This window comes from Pollachius pollachius (assembly GCF_949987615.1).
Source record: "Pollachius pollachius genome assembly, chromosome: 20".
NCBI classification, from domain to species: Eukaryota; Metazoa; Chordata; class Actinopteri; order Gadiformes; family Gadidae; genus Pollachius; species Pollachius pollachius.
This window is the reverse complement of record NC_136953.1, coordinates 3,943,637-3,968,009: the sequence shown is the minus strand read 5'-3', so window position 1 is coordinate 3,968,009 and position 24,373 is coordinate 3,943,637. Positions and strand designations below refer to the sequence as shown.

Here is a 24,373-nt window from a genome sequence, read left to right as displayed (position 1 = left end):
AGGAGAATGAGGAGGAAAGTGAGGCGGAGGAGTTTGCACCGCCTCACCCTTTGACCTCCCCCACTTACCCCCCCCCCCCCCACACCCCCACCCCCGGTGTCCCCCAGCAGTGCACATTCGTCATCTGGTTTGTCTGATTAAAAGACAGGAAGGCCTCAGGTAGCTATTGCTGCTGCTGCTGCTGCCGCGCGCCGCACGGCCTCAGTAATCCTCCATCTCCATCTCATTCAGGCTCAGACACTCGCCCGTGTTGTGGAATGAGTAGCCTGAGGGGAGGCAGGGAGAGGGGGAGACATAAAGAGGGGAGGAGCGAGGAAAGGGAGACGGCAGGAGGAAGGGAGGAGAGAGGGAGAAAGATAAAAGACGGAAGAGTGGTAAAGAGAGGTGGGATTAGAAAGGTCAGTTTTTACATGCTGATTGGGCTCTAGGCCCAATGAGGAGTCCAGGAGTTTCACCGCGGATGAGGTGATTACAATTCATCATCATTATTATGAAATACTGGTCAGCATGTGCGGAAAGTGCCATTGAGGATGTTACCAAGAAGAAATAACTAGCAACTAGGGATGTGAATAACTCAAATTGTTTCTGGTCTAATAATCAGTGGGTGGTATGAACAAACTATCCATTATTCACAAAGATAATGTGTGCCGAAATTCACAAAGACCGCCATGAATATCGGCAAGGACTCACTTAATATCTTAAACACAATAAACTAACCTTAATAGTGAAAATCACATATATTCGAGCATTAATCCTTATTCACTTATTGTGAATACTAATACAAAAAATCTGGTCATGTAGCATTTTGTTCTAAAGGTCAGTGCGCCTTTAACAGACGGATACATATCCTAATACATGTGTACATTAAAGGACATAATCCGGTAGCGTCACTTACCTAAGATGCTGGGGTCAGAATGCAGCATCGTGGGCTGTTTCTTCTTCATCTTCCCTCCTTGGTTGTCATAGAGACCAGCCTTGCCCATGTGGGTGTTCTGGAACATGGACTGCAGGGCGCTGGGGTTCATACCGCGCATGGAATCCTGGAGGGAAGACGGAGAGGTGAGCGGGAGGAGGGGCAGGGGCGGGAGACCATACACAAGACTGCGTTGAAGGATTAAAAACTAGCATGCTAAAGTCATTAAATAAGCCTTTGATAGAGTGAGATAAAGTATAGTCTCTTTGTAGCTTCAAAAAAGATACATTTAGACCTGAACACAGGACTTTGCCACTTACTGTTCCCTGGTATACAGGCCGTTTCTATAACGTTTCATGTAATAGACTTTAGTTAAGATATTCTGGTAGAAACAACATCACTAGACTAAATAAATACAACATTGTGTTGATGTTCACTACGATTATAACCGCTCATTACTGCCTTAACTGTAGTGAAAATCAATTTGTAGTAATCCATTCGTCCACTGGGCCTGACAGTAGCTGTAATGTATCTGAACACAGGAGGTATTTACCTGCAGTGGGAAGTTCATGTTCAATCCAGCAACTTCCTTTGATAACTGATGAAACAAAAATAAGAAAGAAAAATAAGTTATTTACATATCACTAAAACATTACCAGCAAAGTAGGCCTGGTTCAGTCTTGGTTTGGACTCAAGTGTTAAAATAGAAAACCACAGATTTGATAGAAACGGTTGCCTATCAGAAGTGAATAAGTGCACATGGGATCGGATTGAAGCTGCTGCCATCAGTTCCACACTAGGAACTATTGTTGATGAGTTTTTTAGCTAGTAGCACCACCCTCGGAAAAAAAACAAATCTGTAATATTCTAATAGTAAAACAATACTGCATTTTGTAGAGAAACTACCAAAAATCTGTATCCAACAAGTAAACAAAAGCACATAATTTCTGGTTTGTTAATACAAGTTAATACACTTTCAATAACTTAGTAATTTAGTGTTTTTTATATTTATGACCACCAGCCACTTCCTTCCTGTACACATTTGTGTTAAAATGGGGAAGCATAGTCTATTGGGTTAGGGTTTGACAGCCGATATGTTGTTGGTTCGAGCCTCAATGTCCTTAGTCTACTGCAAGTCTCTCTGGACTAGAGCGACTGCTAGGTAACTAAACAGTAAAGCAGTGACTGATTGGCCTATGGGGGGACACTTGATCTAAAGAAGAAACCAGGGAGAGCTGTGCACCCACCTGTTGCTGCTGTCTCTGTTGGTTAGCTTTCTGTTTGGCACGGCGCTCCAGGAACTGTTTGGCGAACTCTTTGGCTTCCACGGTGTCACCCAGGTAGGACCTGATGAAGTCCAGCACAGCGTAGGGCGACTCCACCTCTTTCAGGTACGCAACAATGGTGGCCACTGGGGGGGGTAACACACACACACACACACACACACACACACACACACACACACATTAGTCAAGGGCTTAAAGGACGTCAGAGGATATGGCATTCAAATATAACCCTGAAAAACACGAAGAATCATGGGGGAAGGCATGAAGGGCTACAGCAGTGGCTTGTTTCTTTGCACTAGTAGAAGTGTCCTGCAACCTTTCGTTGTACTGCAGAAGAAACCAGCAAATTAGTAACCCCAAAACAACGACCCTTTAAGATAACGTTGCAGACCCAAAACAAGCAGTTTCAGCTTTCAAGGTGAAGAGCCGTACCCCTTAAATCAAATATAGATGTTCCAAGCCATTCGCAGCATTAAAACCACAAAAAACATCACATTTCCTCTGAGAGTCATACCAGACATTAAGAAAAAAGGTGAAAAGATCCCTCCCCTCGAGTCAGGGGAGGGATCGCTAACCCATTGTGTGGTTTCCAGGGTTAACCACACGTCAGGCGGGGAGGGTAAGGCCTTACCATCCAGCGAGGAGGAGGAGTTGTTGGTGGAGGTGTTGAGGGCGTGCAACATCTGCTCGCACCAGGTGGTGAAGCCGTCCTGGGGCTTCATGCCCTGGAGGAGCTTCAGCAGCTTGTCCTCGTCCTCCGTCCGCTTGCGCCGCATCAGGTACTGGTCACTGGGGGGGGGGGGGGGGAACCAGTTAGGGGTTAGGGAAGAACCATCCGCTTCCCAATGTTATGTAGTGGCATTTAAGGTTTTGATTGTTGAAATCACTTCTAAAGGCTGCACGACACTGGACAGCACACCTGTCGCACACGACGCGAAACGCAAGATTAACCGAGCGATTCAATCCATTTCATCCAGGTGTTGCCAGATGACCAATTTGTTTAACTATTGTGTAAAGTTGACAGCAATGATCATAAATCCTTTCCATGCCGTCGAGTAGAACTACAGTTCGATCAAATGGGAAACCATTTTGTCCCCCCCCCTATACCTGAGCGACGGGCTGCTGCGGCTGTTCTTCATGCCCATGTTGTTGTTGCCACGGAGACCGCCCTGGTTCTTCACCGCCTCGTCCCACATGCCCATCCCGCCGGAAGAGCCTCCCCCGGGGGCCTTGGAGTCCATGCCCCCCGGTCCGCCCCACATGCCCACGCCGTCCGCCCACTGGCCCCCCATGGAGGAGGAGCCCATGGGCATGCCGGAGTGCTGGGAGAGATGAGACACACAGGGGGCGTCAAACTACAGACCTCCATCCAACAGCTGCTGGGTCGTATGGAGAGCCACCTTAACGTATAGAATCTAAAAGTCAAAGCTTTGTTTTATTAAAGGATCCCCATTAGTTTATGCCGTAGCAGTTTGCTAGTCTTCCTTGGGTCCACGTCAAACCCACATTCCAACAATACTCAATACAGTCCATATACAAGAACTTTAACAGTAAAAATTAGTGATCAACCGATACAATATCTGCCAATATTTGCGTTTTTTATGTGTATCGGTATCGGCTGATATTTTTTTCAGTTAGCAGTTATTTTAAATTATTATTATTTTCTTTGGCATGATTTACAGACAGTTCAATAAATGTTAATTTGTTTTTAAATTGAGACATTGTAACATTTGTTATCATCATTGTTTCATTTTTATGATGTTCATTGAGGGAGGCTTAGCCTGGAAATCCAGACCCACATCTAGAAAACTGTAGGGTCTGGCAACAAGTAATGAAAATGGGTCCAACTCGAGGGGCCGCACCAAGCATGCATTTGAAAATATCAGAAGAATACAAGGGGTGACGTATCCAGACCAGTGGAGCTAACCAATAGATAAGACTCTTGCCGTATCCGGTCGGTAAAACAGCAACGCTTTTGGCCCGCCTATATTGATACATCTATGTGATTGATTGATTAATGTTCAGGGCCAAGGGAGGCCCAGAATATACACAAGTAAAGTGCTCTCGCGAGAACTCTGGATTTCCAGGGTATCGGCTCCAAATATCGGCTCAAGAAAATCGGTATCGGCGTATCGGTTATCGGCTAAGGCTGATGAAATAATATCGGTATCGGTCCTAAAAAAAAAATCGGTCGATCCCTAGTAAAAATACATTACAACAGTGCAGCAGTTACTAGTGCAATCGCTACAATAGAAAATAAAGATATTGTTATGTTTTATTCTGAACATCCTCATGCTGGTTTAGATTCAGTCACGATAGTTACTTCCCTTCATTCGTACGTCTTGAATAAGGTTTAGTCTTTATATGTACATCCTCTCCAGTCCTCACCCTGTCTCTCTGCTGCTGGACCCGCTGCTGCTTCAGTATGCGCTCGGCCTCCTGGTGCATCTCCAGCAAGGTGAGAGCCGGGGGCTTTCCTGACTTGGCCATCCCAGAGGAGGAGGGCCCTCCCCAGCCCGAGCCCCCGGCGCCGGACCCCTGCTGCAGGGGGGTCTGCTGGAGTAACTTCATGATGAGCTCCTGCTGCTGTCGGCACTGGAGGGAGGGACAGGATTCACATTTGAATCTTTTCAAAGTAGCATTCAAAACACTAACGTAGCATCCAGACCGATATTTAAATCAGCAGTTCTCATCTTCTTGGCTCCGTCTCAACTCCGATTTCTCACGAAAGATCGGCAGTTCCGATATCTTTCCGACCCGAGGTCTGGGTCTCACCTGCTTGCGCCTGAAGAGGTCCTCCTCTTCCCTCCTCTTTAGCTCTTCCTGTCTCCTCTTCTCCTCCCGTCGCTTGCGCTCCTCCTCCTCCCGCTTCGCCCTGAGTTCAGCCTCTCTTCTCTCCTGCTTGGAAAACACAGTGGGAAGGGGTGTCGGGGGTTTACAAAGGATGTCCTGAATGCTGGTGCGGGGTCTTTTGGTGCTCACAGCTGATTCGACTCCACCAGTTCAAGGACAACTATGACAAGCCAACTGTAAAAGTCCAACAGTAACATACCAACTGCTATTTTACTGGATAATGTTATTATAGCATGGTAATTTCAGTGAAGATATGTAGGAAATCAGAACAATTCCTTACCCCAAAAAAAGATTGGTTGGTCTGTTAAAAATATTATTATTATTATTATTATTATTAACATTATGTTAACCATCACAAGTCACTATCCAACACAAACCACAAGGGGGCAGCTCAAGTCACCTTTTGAAGCTGTTCGAGAGTTGGACCCTGAGTAGAAGAATTCATTGTTAAGTCCCAAAGACTGGCCTCTCCGCCTGAACAGGGGAACAGAACAATGAGTTAGCTGGGCTGCGTGATACCACAGTGTTGCTCCCTCACAAGGAAAGAAATGTGTGTGGGTCGCCAAACGTACCCGACGGTTGAGAAGCTGAGGTATGCATGTCCCACATGGACCCTGTATCTGGCACTGACATCGACCTGTTCATCGAAGGCATCATACCCTGATCACTGCACCTTGACAAAGAGAGACGCACAGACGCATGCACACCACGCAGAAACACACACACACACAGACAAACAAAATACATTAAAGAATGTCAGCCACCAACAAGGATTGACCCCAATTGGTAATTGGCGCTTCAGGAGCGGGTTAGTTTCGAGGATCACAAATGAAAAAATTGGCCCGTTAAATAACTAAACATAAACTGATTGTTTGTTTGACACAACAATGAAAAAACATGTATAGCTGAGCACTGGGCTCATATGCTCCTCTGGCTCCCATTGGACGCTGAGACCCATCAGGAGGAGCAGGTCGTAAGGGAATGGGACGCAAGGTAAAGCCACGCACCACACATTCATACTCAGTGTAGCTCCCGGCCACGTGAACACAGCTCACACACATGCTCCCGGGCTACGTGAAAACACCTCACATGCACGCTCCAGGGTAACATGAAAACACCACACATTCACGCTCCTTTACCTGTTGATGAGCTGGAAGAGCTGCTGCTGTTGCTGGAGCTGCTGGTAGATCAGCTCCTGCTGCTTCTTCAGACGCTCCTGCTCCAGGTTACCCTGGAGGAGGAGGAGGAGGAGGAGGAGGAGGACCAGGAGGTGAAGAGGGAGGGAGACGAGGCAGAAGAGCAAGATGAGGTGGTGAGGACAAGGAGGAAGAGACGGATGAGGAGGTGAGGAAAGAAAGAGGAGGAGCAGGTGGTGGGGAGAGGGAGGTGGAGCGAGAGGAGAACATTAGTTTTGTGTTGCTGCAGACTTATTCAGCAGCTAGCAGTGTTTCAAGATAAACTCAAGAGTTTAAAAAAGCTCCAGGCGTCTTAGCTCACCGTCACAGAGGAGCTCCTCTGTGTGGCCTGTGGGCGCTGGGGGGGAGGGGGCTGCCTCACCAGCAGCGGGGGCGGCGAGGGTCCCGGGACGAAGGGCACGCGGCCCCACATCTTGATGACGTCGCCGAGGGGCTGGAAGCCCTCGTCGCAGCCGCGTTTCACCAGCAGCGTCATGGTGAAGTAGCCCGCCTGGAACCACTCGCACATCTCCATGGTGGTGAAGGGGCCTGGAGGACAGGGAGGGGGTGTTTACACTGCCTCCGCGGACTCATTGACACTGGATACACACTTTGGATTGTATTTTTGACTACCAAGTTATTTACCCCCCCGCCCCCCCCCCTCATCTATTTGACTTTTATTTAGACTTTGGTGATACACGTTTGCCCGTGCCGAAGAAGCCCTCGGAAGTGAGACGAAAAGAAAGGAGAGACAAACACGAGGGACACCGTCGGCCGTGAGAGCTCACTGTGAGAGCTACTACTCTGAGTGCTCCGGTCACACGAGTTGGAAGCTCCAGAACAAGGAATGAGGCCACGTTCTGGGACGGCTAAAAAAAGACTGTCTCCAATTTCGTCAAGATTGATTGACACGTTTGATGCACGCAAAACCCTTGCAGCTGCCATCTGGAGACATCAGGGTTAATTGGACGTTATCTAATAAACCTAAATAAACAACGACCGCTGGTACAGGGATAAGTATTGGTTGGGAAGCCAACCAAGGATTGAAAACCACCAGTGGTTAGACACCACGATTGCTTCTGGACTACCATTTGTCACACTGGTGGGGACCATCAACGTTTAAGGCCCACTATTTGGCCATTGGTCCTTTGTTAAGGCCAACAATTGGCTATTGTTCCTTGGTTAAGGACCGCCCCTCCTCAACTTCTTGGTTGGGGACTATCTTGCAAGAATGGTGGTGGAGCAGCAGGCAAGGGTCCATACCTTGGATCTCCCCCTGGGGGTCCTTGTAGAACCACTTCTTGGCGGCCTCGTGGCCCAGTGGGAGTGCGTCGGCCGTGTTGCGGCCGTCTTGCTGCTGCTGCTGCTGTTCCTGCCGCTGCTGCTGGTGGTGCTGCTGGTGATGCTGGTGGTGCTGCAGGGCCTGGGTGAAGCACTCCTCCTCCAGGGACGTGTCCTGCAGCGACGCCACCATCTTCTCCGCCTCCTGTACCGCACGGAGAGGAACGCACCCGTTAAGTCACCGGTACAGCACTGCGTAACAGTTGGTTTCACGGCCCCTCTAAAGGACAAGGGACGACGCTCCCCAAAACCCAGAGGGGACAACCTTGAGAAGGAACACCCCCCCCCCTTCCAGGGACTGCAATAGGAGCCTGAACGAGCAGCCGTGTAATGTTGGCACCCACGGGTTCTTACGCATACACAAACATGGTCGAACACATACACACAAAGCAGTAATGGGACTTAAAGATCTTTGGTCTAAGTATGTGTGGTTAGGCTTAGAGACAGATGTGGGCCACTGGAGTCACCTCCAGAGACCACTGCCTGTTTGAAATATAATAGTACTGCCACCCTCACTCTGCTGGCGGCCATTTTGGCTCCCACCAGTCACCAGATGACGGACGACAGTAGTTTAGTCGTGCAGTTATCAATTGTATTATACATTGCAGTGGGACACGGACACACACACACACACACACACACACACACACACACACACACACACACACACACACACACACACACACACACACACACACACACACACACACACACAAAAGTGGGTTTTGCGTTGGAACATGTGATCACATGTAAGCGCTGTGTTCACAATGCCACGGTAACATGGTCACGCGTGTCCCAGAACACGTCTGAATGTGGGCCGTGTTTGAAGTGACCTTCATGCATCTTGAACAGGTCGCGCTTGTGACTAACACGCTAACATTTTAGCACTGGGTGCGAGCGCTGCCGCCAAAGGCGTGAAATTGAAAATCAAGAGCCGGAACAGAGCTAGGTACGGCAGAGGTTTCACCCGACCCACTTACTGAAATAGTCTTTCAGACAGAGAGGCGACACTTTTTCCTTTATTAACTGGCCCCTGCCGTCCTTTCACACCGTGTCTGTCATGAACCAATTTCAGTTGAATACAAGGTCTATGTTGAATAATAATCAATTTTTTTAATGGTTGTTTTAGTAATAGAGCTTTTGCTGGCAACTAAGTTGCCAGTATCTTTACAATGTAATTTTGGAAGGTCTGTAGTGTTAATAAAAAATTAAATAGCAATCGTTTTTTTATATTGCAGTAACCCTGACATTAATGTCATGCATATTCAAAAGTTTAAGACTCCAGTTCAGGATGATTGTAAAAGCCTACCTGCTGTAGGTGCTTCATGCCCTCGTCGTCCTCGATGTCTCCCCCTGCAGGAGGGAGGAGCGGAGCAGCAGAGGAGGGCGGGGGGGAGGGAAGGACCGAGGCGTGGGCATGGCCGATGTTGTTGGACACGTTGTTACTGAGGCTCACGTGGACCTTGGACAACCCCGCGGGACCTGCTGAAGACGGGGGTGTGGGAAAATGCCAGCGTCAACATAGCATCTGCTTGGTGGATGTTGTGACACGCTTTGTCCTTTTAAAGGGGAAGTTCAACTGAAACTGTCTACATTTTGACATAGTTTAGCACAGGCCAATCGAGAAGCAGAAGTGGTCTACTCTCAACGCAACTTTTTTTTATTCAAGGGTTTTCGGTTGGTGTGCGAAACGTACTGTCGTTCAACATGTTACCGCCTTTGTGGGGCAGGTTGTTGGTTTGCTGGGGGTTGTCTTGGACAACCATCCTTGCGCCGCCAGCCTTGGAGTCGGGGTTCATGTGGTTCGGGGGGGAGGAGCAAGGTGGGGATCGTTTACCCTGGTTGTCGCCGAACCCGGTCTCCTTGCTCTCTGAAAGGGGAGCAGAGAAAACAACAGGTCAACACAAGGTCCCACAGGAAAAGTGCAGGGTAGTAGACAGAGTTTCCGTTGTCAATTACCGTTCATTGACCGGAAAAAAATGAGGAGGACCGAAAATTCTAAATGTCTCCGGTCAGAATGACCAATGGAAATAATTCTCTCTGCACAATTTGAATTGTGTTAAAATATGCTACAGTGGTCATTTGTTTAGCCAATTCATGTAAAAAAATGAGGGTTTTGATTGACCGATATTACCCACCACTATCCTCGAGCCGGGTCGGGCCGGGCCTTTTATCGTGCGTTTGTGTTTTTTAAAAAAGAAATTAGTCATTGCTTTATTGGCCTAATCTGAGGAGAAATCTATGCCATAAACAGAAATATTATAGGCCTTTGTACATACTTTGCACGTGACGTCACGACAACTGGCTGGCGGGCAAGAGCAACGTTCTCTAGCAACTTAGTAATCTAATTAAGGATCTGCCAGGACGTCGCCGGTTTTACCATACGAACGAAAGTTGTTATTTTGAGGTGAAAACGATATGCCAGATAGTTGCTATGCGATTGGATGTAATAACTGCCGAGGAGTGAAGCCGGGGTTATGTTTTTACCGGATCCCACCCGAAAAGGAGAAAACTGTATTATTGTCCATAAGATTAGAATTTTCCATAAGTAATATTTATTGTTTAATTGCACATTATAATTACGATTATTTCAAAATGAAAATAACCCTCCCTCTGCCGTCATGGGGAAAGCCTTTGTTGCAAGATTGGGTGGGAAATATGGCCCAATCTGTCAACACTAGCGGAGGCGTCACTAAACGAAGCAGTTTTATTTCAGAGTGCAGCAAAAAGCTGCAGGTAGTCATGGTAGTCACATGTATGAATCAAAGACTGCTCAGCGAAGCCGCCTTGGGGAAGGAAGAGTCACGAGGCTTATGCGCATTGCAAGCATTAGAGACACTCTCGATACATTTGTCTTTAAGTCAGCAGCGGCACGCTTCACAGCTGCCAAATATCGAGAGAAGTAAAAAAAAAAAAAAAAAAGAAACGTTAAAATGAAATCTTCCAGGTCACATGACTGGCACCATTTTTTTCTAGCGGAAACACTGGTAGTAGCGAAACACCCTGACAACCAGACCATCCTGGCAATGAGCTGCACGTGAATCAGATGCTTCAGGAGAAATAACAACATCAGAAGTGTTTGGAGCTTATCGTGTTATCGTGGGGCATGTTCCATGTTTTTGCTCTAGTCACAATCAAGGTCCTGTTGTATCAGACCGTTGTGTAAATACACTCCTTCAATACAAAACAAAGTCCAACTATGGCCACACTACAGTGAGTGCATTCTCCATTGTGCTCCATTATAGCCAGGTAAAGCCATGGAAATGCTGTGATCCAATGACAAACACAGAGTTTACAGAGCCACGCCACATTAAAGTCTCTCATGAAGATGCAGGCTGAGGAACAAACCGGCCTCCACATCGTCAGTGGAAGGTTTGGGATCAGAAAAGAGGTGGCGCAAATGTATACCTGGCATTGTGCAGCTGTGGCTAAAGCCTAGTGAGCTAATGTCAACACGATTTACGTTCACACAAGGCATCTGCTTTGCATAGAGCCTTGAGACTAGCCTAGCCATGGCCCAAGACACAAAGTGACTTGACGACGAGTCGTATGCTGAAATCTTGCAACACGTCAACAGAAGAGAAAAGGACTGAACAGGTGAGAAGAAGCCTGGAGGACAAGAAGATGCGTGATTCGTGAATGCAGACAGCCCGGTTGGTTAAGGAGGCGCAGGCCTTACCCTTATCTTTATCACCGCCGGAGTTGTTGAGCCTCTCAGAGTCAGCGAGGAACTCCTCCTCATCTTCCTCCTCGATGCCCTGGAAGTCCAACTCCTCCTCCAGGATCATGTCCTTGCCTCCCTTCTGGCGGATAAGGAGAAGGATTCATCAAACGATTAGATAAGACACCAATACAGGAAAATCACTAAATACATGTCCTTTCAGGTCTTCATTTAACACAAGGTTTGATTTAAAAAACATTAATATAGCATGGAGGAAACACTATAAAAACTTTTACAAGCCTTTTTGTTTGTCAGTTTGCATGCAGTACCCGGTCATACCACAATGTGGAGCATTGAAAAGGCAGACCGTCCCAGGGTTATTTCACAATGCATGATCAATCCCCACTGGACTCATTTAGTAAAAACGATCCAGAGACATTAGTTTAAATTATTGGGAAGAAATAGATGAAATAATCAATTCACTTGTAATTAGGGATGGGGATCGAAACCCGGTTCTATCAAGGACCCAGTTCCACTTTTTTCAAAACCCGAAAATCATTAACGTTTGGACTTATCGATACCACTATCGAGTCCCGTCGTTCATTTATTTATTTTTTTGTCCCATAGGTCCTGTAATGTAATGTGTCCCTCGAGTCGCGTCACGGCATTTAAATCAAATCAATCCAATCACTGCGGCGTGTCCACCAATGTTTTTGAATGGAATTGTAAGCAAACAAGTAAAACAAGTGAAGTCTGGAAGTTAACTTAGCTCGCGAGGATGGCTGAACGGGCGAAAATCATTTATTGTAAAGGGGGGAACACCACCTCAATGGTCAAGCACATAAGCATTGTGCATCAAATAAAGGCCAAATGCAGTACCTTCGACTGTCGAAAGAGTTTAAAAGACTGTCTCCTCCTTCTCCTTTCACACCACAGACGGGCCCGTCTTAATCATCCACTCAAAGTACGAGCGGTAATCGCACACACAGACATTATCGCTAGCCCCGTCAGCTAAATATAGTAATCCAATTGTGAGTATTATTGCTTTTTTACTCATGTTTCTGTATTACTAATACAGTTGTATAGTATTCTAATCATTTTAGTTTGTACAATTAAAACTACTGATGTCAATATTTATTAAGAATTACATATTTAATTTAAAATACAATTATTTATTTCCTAAATATTTTCCTCATCACTAAAAACGCGTCGTTTTTCCACCAATTAATAGAAAAGTATTGCTAGTGGTATCGATCAAGACTAGGATCGTTAAGGAGTATCGAAAATGGTATCGATATCAATAAATATATTAATGATCCCCATCCCTACTTGTAATATCCACACTTTTGTCCAAAAGAGACTTCACTTAAGATGCATGCCAATAAGCAGGAGCCACGGGTGCATGACCCAACGAGGTTTGGGATTGAACCCATTATCTTCTGGGCTGGGAGTGGTCAGACCCCCCCCCCCCCCCTCCCACCTCCCCTCCCCACCTTAAGGGGCATGAACGCTCCAGAGGAGTCGAAGGTGCCCAGGTCTCCCTCCTCCTCGTCTGTGCACCACTCGGGGAGCCCGTCCCGGTCGTCCTCCATGCCCTCGCTGCCCGCGCGCCGCCGCCCGCCGCCGCCGCCGCGTCCGTCAGAGTCCCGGAAGTCAAAGTCAAACTTCCTGCGCCGACTCTCGCCTGGGGCGCTGTGGTCCCGCCAGCCTGCTGAGCGAGGACCTCCGTCTGATGGGGTAAGATCAAAAGTTCCTATTGTAACCAGTCGCCCGGGAGAGACCAGAACATTAAAGTCAGATACACACTTTATTACCACACTCAAGAGCAGTGGTAGGGTCAGGTTAAAACAGGCTTTATTCATGTGTTCATTGCGTTTTTAACCAATTGTATATTGCATATATTTTCTTTGCTACGTTTATGACATGTCGATGTTTATGCATGATTAGTGTCCCTGACCAAAATAAATATGGATCAATTCATGAAGAAATATGAACCGATAATAACATAATCATCGTCTCAAGCGTGCGAGCCTCTGTATGTGTGGTGAGCGCTTGCGGTGTGTGTGTGTGTGTTTGTGCTTCTCGTACCGTCCCTGCGGCAGACGCCCACCCTCCAGCTGCTGCCCGGCTCCACGCCGCCTCCTCCTCCTCCTCCTCCTCCTCCTCCGCCCACGGCGACGCCGCCGGCCCCGCCACCGCTGCCCTCCTCCTCCGCCTGCTCCTCCCGCAGGGTGCGCCAGTTGTCGCTGTCGGCCCGCGTGTGCTCCTTCCTGCCGGGCCCCGGGGGCACGGCAGCCGCCTCCTCAAAGCCGGGCCGGCCCGTCACCTCCCGCCGCAGGGGCTTCTCGAAGCGCCGCTCGCCCCTGGGGGTCCACACGTCAGACACAGAGCTAACGCACATGGACGAGAACGGGGTTTAAGAGTGGGTTTGCTGCTTTGTTTTTTTTCTCATTGACTTCCTATATACTTCCCTAGGGGCAATTTCTAATATGTTAAACATAATTACAAAGGTTTTACATGTCGAGGAGTAAGAGGTGGGGAGATTCGATAGCCTGGGAAGCAAACAAGCTTGTGTTTTATTTGCTCTGGCATAATGCATAATGCGTCTCCCCCACCCCCCCCCCCCCCTGTTCAGACAGATTCCCAGCAGACTAACATGGGGAGGGTTTGATATGATGACTGCACAGAGAGGTGCCCTGTGGGAGTGCCGTTGAGGTGTTTTCATAAACAACCAATATTGCTGTCGCTGGTGTATCATACGTTTTGTTGCTCTGATAATTAGTCTGGCAAGTCAGTTCACTAACATGCCCCCTCAACATCATTAAACAAAGATAAGGACCGCCATTGTTGAGATGAGTTCAATAACAAACTTGAATCAAAACCTACAAATATAACATTGACACGGATGACAACCTATTGGGATCCCCTCTGCTGATCCCAGAAGATGACATGATATTGCCAATAAAAAGCGGGGATGCTTTGCTCACCTGTCGTCCCAGCTCTGGCTGCGGTGAATCTCCCGGACGCTGCGACCGAAGCCCACCTCTGGCTCCTCAATACTTCTTTGGTAGAACCCGCCTTCTCCGCGCCCACGACCTGTACAGACACATAGATCGTCAGTTACCTTAAGTGAAGCATTTTAGATGAGCTTTTTCCTGCACTAAATATCAGGTGGGGGCTGGGCCAAAATAGGGGCTTCTTGGGTAGGTCATGTCAAAAAAACGTTTAGGAACCAGCATCCTTAATGACGTTACAATTAGGGAGGGAAATGTGACTTAACTGGGCCACAATGAGGCAAGGCTTTCCTTTTACGCAAACTTTAGCCGACGGACAATTGCGAAATATGTTCTAAAAACTTCTTCCTCCTAACATAATAGCCACAGCAACTGAATACAAGAAGTCTGTGTGCAATTAGCCCGTTAAGCTTTTCAACATTAAGCACGGCTGCGGTACATGTGTACACGTCACCCTCTCCAACTTTAATTCTTCCAGGCGTCTCGGACCAGTTGCTGGCGTGTTAACATTGTCCATTTAAGATGATCACCGCTGCACTAGTGCGCTTGCGCGTGTTTGCAAGAGGTCTATTTGACATGGCCACAGTACAGAATATACAGTGGGCCAGGGCCGGAGCGGCAGCGGCTAGACACAAAAGCGTATGGCTTTAATACAATGTGTACTCAGCCCTCCTGGACGGTGGCCATTGTACTTAGGAGTGAGTGTCTTGAGGTCGGCTTGTTCACACTGTGGTTCCACTGGTAGCGGTGGTCGGGGGTTCACTGAGTGGTTCCATGTGGGTCACTCCTTGTAAAGACACCAGCCACTCTGGTCATAGTCTGGTGGGAGCGGCTGCCTTTCTGGCGGATGTAACCGGGGCATCCAGGCACATACAACCAGACACACTTCTTTTGACCAGTCCTACTATATTTTAGGCCTTACATTCGCTGCAGTAGCATTTATTTGATCAATTCTCCCTACTGTGTGTCCGTAGCACGTAGATCAACCATGCCTACCATCTGTACAGAACAGCAATTTCATACAGAGGATCTGATCATAAAGAAATGCACTGCAATTAACAGCACATGGTTGAGAGTCGTGTGCTACGCTTGAGAATGAGAATGAGAAACATTTTTGTTTGTTTGTCGTTTACCTCGACCGCCTCTCGCGGCCCCTCGGCCCCGGACCACACCGGCCGGGGCAGGGCCTCCCACTCCTTTACCCATGAGCCTCAGCACCGCCACGCTGTTCACAGACATGGAGAAGTTCCTCTGTGGAGCGAGAGAGATCGGTTAGAGGAAGAGATGGCACCAGAGACGAAAACAGAGGGGAAAAAAAAAAGAGCGTAGGATAGTAATGAAGAGTAACGAGAGAGGGAGGGAGGACAGCAAAGGCAAGAGACGGAGTCGGAGCCAAAGAGGGAAAGCGATAGAGGGAGAGAGAATGGAAAAAGCAAAATGAAGGAATGTTAAGAATGTCCACTCTGTGCCACACTGGCCAGGCAGCAGAATGGACCCTTTGAAGCCCCGGTGCTTATCCGAGTGGAATACGATTTAGATGAAACGAGTGGAAACCACTGCACTTCGAAAGATTGTAATATCCCACTGATCAGCATGCACGTATCCAGTCAGAACACGATCAAGCTTTCACCTTTCACCGCAAGTGTTTTAACTACGTTTACTTAACCTACGGCGACCGTCTGAAACAGTGGACCCCTAACCCAAGGTGGTAAACCACTGGTCTGAACTGTATATGTGGAGTTACGGTTTTAGCCGATGATTTAATTAAAGGCAACTTGGAGGGAATTCAGACAGGTTATTAAGGAGGAGCGGTGAGGGCCAAGACGTCTTGCTCATGGATGTAGGTCACGGGCAGGTTACAATGCGGGCACTTGGGTCGAACCCAGAACCTTTCAGCTGGAAGTGACCACCATTTAGCACTAGACCATTAAAACCCTGGTTTTAATACGATACAACGGCAAGCACTCATCTTTTCAGCGAGGATTAGACAAAAAGGTTTTAACCAACAGTGTTTATGTCAGCGTGAGCGCCTCAGCGACTGTGTGCGTACGCGTGTCGACTCGTGTGTGGTGGAGTGTGTAGCCCAGGCGCCCGTGTGCAGGAACCCATCGTACCTGCTCCTCCTCGGTAAGGGGCACCAGTGCCAGCGGCTGCATGGGTTCTTCTTGCAGAATAGCAGCAAACTCCTTATCCTGCATGTCCTCGGGGACCTGCACACACAGCAACCAGACGGTGAACAATGCACTCTCATAAATATATTAACAGGTGGACGGGGACTCGGGTAGACAATCAGGAGTAGCCCAACCAGTCCACTTGTTGTCACTGCAGCCATCATTTTAGTTTAAACGTTATTTGAAATTATGCATCAGATAGTTTTAAAATTAAAAGTGACTTCAGCTTAAGGTTTTTAATATACCCAATATCAAAAAATATTACTTTAAATCACCAAAATTGAAGTGAGGTCTGCAAACAATAACCAATATAAAAAAAAACATCCGTCAAGTCTGTTATTGACCATTACTCTAGGGTGAAGCCTGAATCATAGCCAACAACACAACATACAAGCATACAGGCCTCACCTTGTTGTCTTTGATATAAAGTGCTAGCATCTCCTCGCGGCCGTAGCGGTACTCGGCCAGCTTGTACTTTGGCATGGCGGGGGAAGGAGGGGGAGATGTCACACTCCCCCCACTGGACAGTGCACGAAGCCTGCGGGTGAGGAAAAAGGGGGAGTCAAGATTGGCTTCGCTAACTGCTCGTTTGCATTCCAGCGTAGGAAGCCATCATTTTAAGAGAATGACAGTTGACCATTAACATTGAAAAAATGTTATAAATGGATACAAGAGAAAAAGCAACAGACTTTAAGCTATTTAAACTGCCAACAGTGTACTTAATGGGCACCAACTGCAATCACGGCGAGAATTCATAAATTTCCAAAACTTTTCTTGTGAAACCAAAAGAACCAAGCATATTCACAGACATTGGGAACACACAGCGATTACATTAACTCTCCATGACCAAACAACTTATGCCACTGCAAAAAGGCCCGACTCAATGTGGCGCCATGCAGTGTTTCCAGATGGGTAGCTACATTTCAAGCGGACCGTCTGAATTAGACTCCACCTATGGGCAACACAGACCATACTGCGACGACAGAACAGGCCCCATCAGGGGCAGAGGGGTAAGAAGACTTGTTGGTACTGAATGGTCTGCACTGGCTCAACTGACCTCACTGGCTCTTTAGGTCCCAGCAGTACATACTTGGGGGGGGGGGGGGGACAAGCTGACATATTGCCCACTGCAATCTTAAGATTTCCTTTTAAAACGCTATGACGGCCGGGCGGGCGTCCAAGGCCCTCAGGATCTAACAATGGCCCCATTCACATGCCCCTGTGCACAGCTAGTCACGTCCACAAATGGGCCCCATCCGAACCACATGTAACCATAGCGCAGAGAGCGAGGCAGGGTAAAGGCGGGAGTTGTACACCCAAGAAAATAAAAATAACAGGCAATAATATCCGCTGGTGAGCGACAACAGAATTTCAAAAAAGCCCAAAAGATCACCACCATAGTTGTGCCCCAATTGCCGGTCTACCTCTGACTGCAGCGTGAGGTCTCATAAAGAAAGTTAATCTGGCTGAACAGCAGTAGACACAATATTTGAACTTGAAAAGGAGTGTGTGTGGGGGGGGGGGGGGAGTAAGGCTTGGGAAAAACATACTGAGAGAGGAAGAGGCCCATTAGAAAGAATCAGGTTGAGAATTAGGGTTGAATCAGAAAGGCAAAGGGTGCATGTGGTCAGCGTGGACGGGCATGTCTGTCCCTTTCCAGAAATGCCATCCTACACGCATTCCGTTAATGCTTTCTCATTGGTCAACGGGAGAAATCCAAGCATTCATTTCACAAGTTTTCCGTTCTGTTTATGATTATTGTAGGTCTTCCAACCTGGAGCAGCAGATCTTAAAAGTAGGAGTAGTAGGAGATCTTCCTCACCAACGGCATGACCAATTGAATGTATGTTTAACTGGTTATCACAAGCCAGCCCTAATTAGCTTGGCTGTGCCACTAGCCTCTCTCTCCCTCTCTCTATCTCAAGATAGATATAGATAGATGGTAGCACAGCTAAGCTAAGTATGGGAGCATGGCTCGTTTTGAAAAGAGAATTTTGAAGAGCTAGGCAGCACTTGTTGGCCTTGCTAGACAGTAAGACCGTAAGATGTGCACGTGTGTGTGTGTGTGTGTGTGTGTGTGTGTGTGTGTGTGTGTGTGTGTGTGTGTGTGTGTGTGTGTGTGTGTGTGTGTGTGTGTGTGTGTGTGTGTGTGTGTGTGGGGGGGGGTGACTGCAGATAGCCTAAAAATGAAGAAAAAGGAAGAATATTATACTGGACTGGCAGTGGACCAAGAATGCAAGGAGTGGTCATGGCCCATTTGAGATGGAGCGCAACCAAAAAGCCCAGAGACAACGCCTGCTGGTAATCCTTAGACAAACATTCATCAGGTCGAAAACAGACCAGCAACAAAGACGGCAAACTTTCACATCCTTCTCAAGATTGAGTTGCAAAATGTGAAATTAGATTTACTTATTAGTTTGTTAGCATAACTTAATTTGTTTTGCTATGATTTTGCGAATTTCACAATATACTTTAAAAGACAGAGGTAAAGAGTAAAACACATGGAATATTCAATATCTTCTGTTGAAATAGTTTGTATTTCATAGCAAAAGAAATACATGCATTGCTTTCATTAACCAAACTCTGGTTCAGATACATTTATCCTAAGCTTTGAATGGTAGTTACACAACCTAACCCTCTTCGGGTTGATTGAATTAAAAATAATGGTATTTTGTAAAGATCTCCTTGTACTTCGCATCAGTTACTGGTCAATACTCAAAGTACATTTTAAAAGAAGAAATTCCAATTTGCAACTTGTAGAATGCAACACAACAGAAGGTAATAACTTTATAACTAAAACCAATCAACCTAAACATACAATATAAAACCCTGCATCTTTATTAAAAAGGTCTATGGTTTCCGCGACTAAGACTATCCATAGTCTAATCTGATTCGTCAGGCCAGACCAATCACTGTCTGACGTATCGAATCTCACACGATATGATTATAAATATGACATTTGCGTGGCTTAAAAGTTTGAAAAATTACAGACCGCCTAACAAATTAACTCTGCAAAGTTCTACGACAATGGATGATGACAGTAAAGGATGTGAACATTAAATTTGACAACAAATATAGGCTTCTATTAGCATTTTATACACTACCATTCATAGACTACAATAATAAACCGAAATTAATATCATACATTATGAGCTCAGACAATGGATGTTGAGAAGGAGGGATCTTATGATCTTATGTCTGAATACGCACGGTACTGCAACTGTTCAGGAGAAACCCTGCATCGATAAAGGGCCCGTAGAGGCGTGACAGATTAACAATGGGTTTCAGCGTACAAGACCAGTACAGACGGAGAGAAGCATTTTCTCCAGCATGAGTGAAAATACAGCTGCCGTTTAACTTCCTTTGATCCTTTGTCATCGTCTCCAAATGCTGCCAAACTTTCCTGATATTGTGTATCCTTCTAGACTAACGGTGTAGAATGTTTTCAAAGGAAGCTGATTGGATGGTGCTGCTGCCATTATACAAAGTGGTTAACAATCAATCAATTAGGACATTTATTGAAAGCTAAAAATAAAACACAGCCAAGTGAACACAGAAGACTGAGTCCACTCTGACAAAAGAAAACACTGACTAACTTCTAGGATTTTCCTTCTAGAAACCAAGCGATGCTGTGGTAGCGCTCATTTAGAGCCCCCATTCTCCCATTTAAATGCCCCGCTGATCCATAAGCACAACTTTCCTGAGATACTTATTCTACTTTTAAATACGGAGTCGACTAAGTGTATTACCATGGAAGATTTGACAGCCACTTGAGTGCCATTCTTTACTTATTCAATAAAACATGTCTAAGTGTTCGCTTTTTGTCTGTTGTCTCATGCGTGTCCACTGGCAACCAAGACATTTCTAGCCATAGCACCGTTGTTCCTTCTCACAAGGTTCCTCCTTGTCCATACTGTTATTGAACCAAACTGTTCTCCTTACATGGGGCGTCTACCTTTATGTGTTTTACTTTTGTTTAGACAAAGTTGTTCCAACAACTTCAGAGACTGGTTGATAGCTGGGCTGGATTCTCATATTAACATTCTTTTAGGATTAAGTGAAAGTCAAGATGGTTCAAGGTGAATCTATTTCTCCAGGAACTGCAGTCAAATTATGCCAAAAAAGGTTTTGCAAAAATGTTGGTCAAAAGGCTTATGGCAGTGGGTACTAAGTGAAGGCCGTAAAAAAACGATTGTAATCGTATTATACTAAGAGGTATTTACCATTCTGGGCCGAAGTTAAGAGTCTCAGCAGTCATATTCCTCACGTCCGCACAGAATTGAGTATCTGCAGAGGAGAAATTTAGGAGAAAATGTTGAGCATTAGTATTTAATTTTTTATTATTATTAGCACACATTGAAATAAATTACACACACACACACACACACGAGTGGATCCCACCTTACCCTGTCCAGGTGGTCCGAGCAGGCTGGACCAGGCTAGGGATCGCTGGCTTGAGTTAGGCTTAGGTGACTAGAAGGCTGAGTGGTGCTTTAGCTGTGGTGAACTCGCTCCCCAAACACACAGACAAAAAACGAATAGCTGCCAGGTTGCAGGTGTTTGAGGAATACCAGGTTGTCCGGTCTTACAGTCAGGTAAGGAAGAGGAGTTGACGTTGAGTTTTGGAGTTCGGAAGCTCCTGCTACTTACAACTACTACAGCCCAAAAAGATTGTTAAAACAAACACGAAGAGAAAAAAAAAACTCAAAAAAAATCCTTGGAATTGAATGTTGGAAAAATAAAACACTCTCGATAGCATTAACTGTATTTTTTTTTTTTTTTTGTTTGACAACAGCAGTTTTATCACTTTGAAGTTAAAAATACAAACTGATTCATCAAAAAAAATAAACGTAACGCAAGAAACTAATATGACAGCCACAAGAAATCAGGCTGCTGAAACAGCTGCCAATAGCAGGCGCGACTTTCTCGCCTTCCTTTCTCTCTCTCTCTCTCTTCCTTTGAATGTCCTTCTCTCGCTCCAACTGTATTGTGGATAGAGAGAACCTTCCGGTACCCCTCTTCCTCGTCCTCAGACTTTAGTGCTGCGGGACAGAAAATGTTCAGTTTGAGTAACGTGTTTTGAGAAAGGAGTACAAAAAAGGTACATGACTTCCAAACTTTTCTTAAATTTTAGTAACAGTCACTCATAGCCCAAATCAAGAACAGATGCAAAGCTTCATTTATATTCTGCTTTGGATTCAAACCGGCAGGCCGTTTTCACCTGAAGACGATTAGTGATGGACCAAAATAAAATGTGTGAAATACGAAATACAACGCAAGATGTTGTTGTTCACACGCTACAATTGAGCAGAGATTACCTTGTTTGCAAATTATCAAAAACCCATTTTACACCAGCAACAATCAATTGTGAAATGAGTGTAACTTGTAAGATAAAACTTGATTAAAATCAACTTTCTCTCAGTACTCTTCTGATAGCGAGGAATGATTACAATTAATATATAACATTTAGGTAAATTTTTCACGTGAACACTCAGTTTTGTTTGGTGGTTGTTTTTCTACATCACTAATAATGGATGCATTACTCTCTGGGATAATCAATATCAACATAAACAGCAACAGATTCTCATATCTGACAATAACTTGAGTGTGATAAAGGTTTTGGGCACATGTCCAAATGATGGTAAAGCCCAGATATCACTCTGGCCTGGTTGGAATACAGGAATCCCCTGGTTGACTGCCGGGGAAACACTTTTTACTCACTGCTTGGCACCAAGCCTGCATCCATTTACCCAAGGCTGTGTAATTTGATTTTCACTTTTCATGTTTGAGCGATTATTTTACAAGGCCTCACTCCTAGATAAAACCAGGCATAATTTGATCAGATTGTTTGTGCACACTACAGTTAAAAGAAAAAATGTGTAGCATGTTTGTGGGATTCACTATAGGCCCTGCTATTGAAATATGTGTTTGGTGCAGAGTGGCCGATATCACTTGTAAGCACCTGCACATGTCAGGTACACACATAAAGAGTGGAGATGTATACATGGACATATACTGGGTGGAAGGCCTTATAAACTCCAACATACATACACACAAATATTGCAAATTAAAAGGTTAAAATGAAATGCTCCCGATTACCGAATAATAAAAATAACAGGTTTGTTGTTTGGGAATATAAACTAAATGTAATGTGAATACCAATAATAACACAAATATATATCAATATTATTTAAATTGTTGGTATTGATAATGATTTGTGTATTGATAACTTAAGAAATTGTGGTCCAACATACTGGTAGTTATACGGTAATGTACCTCCCACCATGTAAACACAAACAAACGTACATTTGATGACGCTTATTTCAAAAAGTACAATAAACGGATCCAGCATCACAACCCCCAATTCCAACACATAGAAAGTAATTTCTAATCGAAATCAAGTTGTTCTTATGGATAAAATCCGACTACTAGAGACCCCAAAATGGAACACTAGAAAGGCGTAAGAAAACACACCAAGTTATTCGAAATTAGGCAAACGTTTACCGCCAACACCAAGCAGCACGGTGACCACCATCCACTTAATACTCATTTCATTTAAACCCCGCTATACTGAACACACAGCACTATAACCCAGCAGTTGATTGGGACTGTGCTACTTGTGGCTACCTTCCTAGCGACAGGTTAGCCCCACGACCGCCTCTGGCGTTGAACGCATTAGCTTCAGCGTTAACGAACCCAACGAACACGAATTCGCGGGTCTACTTCGCGGACTTCTCCCCGCAACCAAAACCACAGCTCGTATCATGACACGCTTCTGTACACCTTCACAGATCTATACCTTGCAAATGATGGATTTCGGGTCATAATAATGGGTTTTATCCTTCAAAAAAGGCCCTTCCCTGTGCATCGTTAGCGGGTTCGGATGACACGCGATGTGATATGGCGGAGGGGGCGGAGTGTCGGCGTGTGTGGGTCCGTCGCCCCTGGCCTGCTCCCCCGCTGTGAGGACGGCCGACCCCTCGCTACACCCCCTCAGCACGTCGCCTCTGATTCATATATTCACCAGCGCTTGAAACACAACTTTAATCCAAGGGCTCTCCGGATACTTATTCTGTAATGCACCGATACGGATTAACAACCGCGGAGAACGCTTCGCGTTTTGTACTCACTGACGTTAGCTTCTGGGTTAGCATTAGCGTGCAAAGAGGAACCACCGCGGCTTACCTTTTTTCCCTCACTGTTTTCAGCTGTGAAACTCGATGTGCACGATGTGTTTACAGCCTCTCAAGTGTATGCATGGGTCGCTTGTATCTCTGTAAAACGTGTTCATTCGACAAAAAATGGTACTTTGGACAAAGTCGTGCTCTGTGTTGTGTATGTATTTGGGTCGCTGCTGCGTATCGGTGTCTGGTCGTCCGCTGGCTCGCTAGTCTCTCTACTCTTCTTGTTGTTTGTGTTTCGGAAACATGGCCGTCCGTGCGCGTACCACGTGACCTCACATACTGACAAGTCGGAAGCTGGTAATTACGGGAACTGCCCATAGGTCTTGAATGCAGCATTTGTTGTTGTGTAGTGTTGCTAACGTGCGTTACGACTTTATATGCTTCGCATTTTTTTTTATTATAAATGCTGCGTTAAAGAATTAACATCTTCCGACCTGTTAATACAGTTCAAATAAAGACTGTAAATTCATTATGGGGCGGCAAGTGGCAAAGGAGGTAGAGCGGGTTGGCTGGTAACTGGGAGGTTGCTGGCTCGATCCCCGGCTACTCCTAGCTGAGTGTCGAGGTGTCCCTGAGCAAGTCATCACACTACTCCTGACGAGCTGGCTGTTGCCCACGATTGACGCCGCCGTCGCTGTGTGCATGTGTCAATGAATGGGTCAACGTTAAGCAATATTTTAAAGCGATTTTAGTGGCCACTGGTTAGAAAAGCGCTAAACAAATGCAGTCTATTATAACTCGGAATTTATTGTTTTTCTGAAATGTCCCAATATAT

The 24,373-nt window shown here is 46.0% G+C and overlaps 1 protein-coding gene across 9 annotated transcripts; it reads right to left on the bottom strand.

The window, feature by feature from the left end:
- Positions 1 to 105: 105 nt before the first annotated feature.
- On the bottom strand, positions 106 to 23,802 carry gigyf1a (GRB10 interacting GYF protein 1a). Of its 9 annotated transcripts, none has more exons than XM_079757776.1 (25): positions 23,600 to 23,802; positions 20,816 to 21,456; positions 20,638 to 20,701; positions 16,823 to 16,952; positions 16,358 to 16,453; positions 15,377 to 15,494; positions 14,217 to 14,325; positions 13,318 to 13,619; positions 12,723 to 12,982; positions 11,248 to 11,371; positions 9,265 to 9,438; positions 8,878 to 9,053; positions 7,491 to 7,713; positions 6,550 to 6,776; positions 6,192 to 6,283; positions 5,625 to 5,725; positions 5,453 to 5,526; positions 4,975 to 5,100; positions 4,588 to 4,794; positions 3,307 to 3,521; positions 2,831 to 2,988; positions 2,161 to 2,324; positions 1,467 to 1,511; positions 896 to 1,040; positions 106 to 266 (listed from the first exon to the last, which is right to left on the bottom strand). In XM_079757776.1, the coding sequence occupies exons 3-25, from the start codon at positions 20,670 to 20,672 to the stop codon at positions 202 to 204; spliced, it is 3,366 nt and encodes a 1,121-aa protein (XP_079613902.1). In that variant the 5' UTR covers positions 20,673 to 20,701; positions 20,816 to 21,456; positions 23,600 to 23,802; the 3' UTR covers positions 106 to 201. The 9 variants fall into 9 exon arrangements, with proteins under 9 accessions (XP_079613902.1, XP_079613901.1, XP_079613903.1 ...); XM_079757775.1 differs by having other exon boundaries at positions 20,821 to 21,456; XM_079757777.1 differs by having other exon boundaries at positions 4,975 to 5,097; positions 20,821 to 21,456.
- Positions 23,803 to 24,373: the final 571 nt, after the last annotated feature.

Coding starts and splice junctions, on each gene's coding strand:
- gigyf1a (XM_079757776.1), bottom strand. CDS start 20,672: ATGACTGCTGAGACTCTTAACTTCGGCCCAGAATG. Junction 12,983..13,317: donor GGGCGTCTGCCGCAGGGACG/GTACGAGAAGCA, acceptor TGGTTACAATAG/GAACTTTTGATCTTACCCCA. Junction 2,989..3,306: donor CGCAGCAGCCCGTCGCTCAG/GTATAGGGGGGG, acceptor CCCCCCCCCCAG/TGACCAGTACCTGATGCGGC.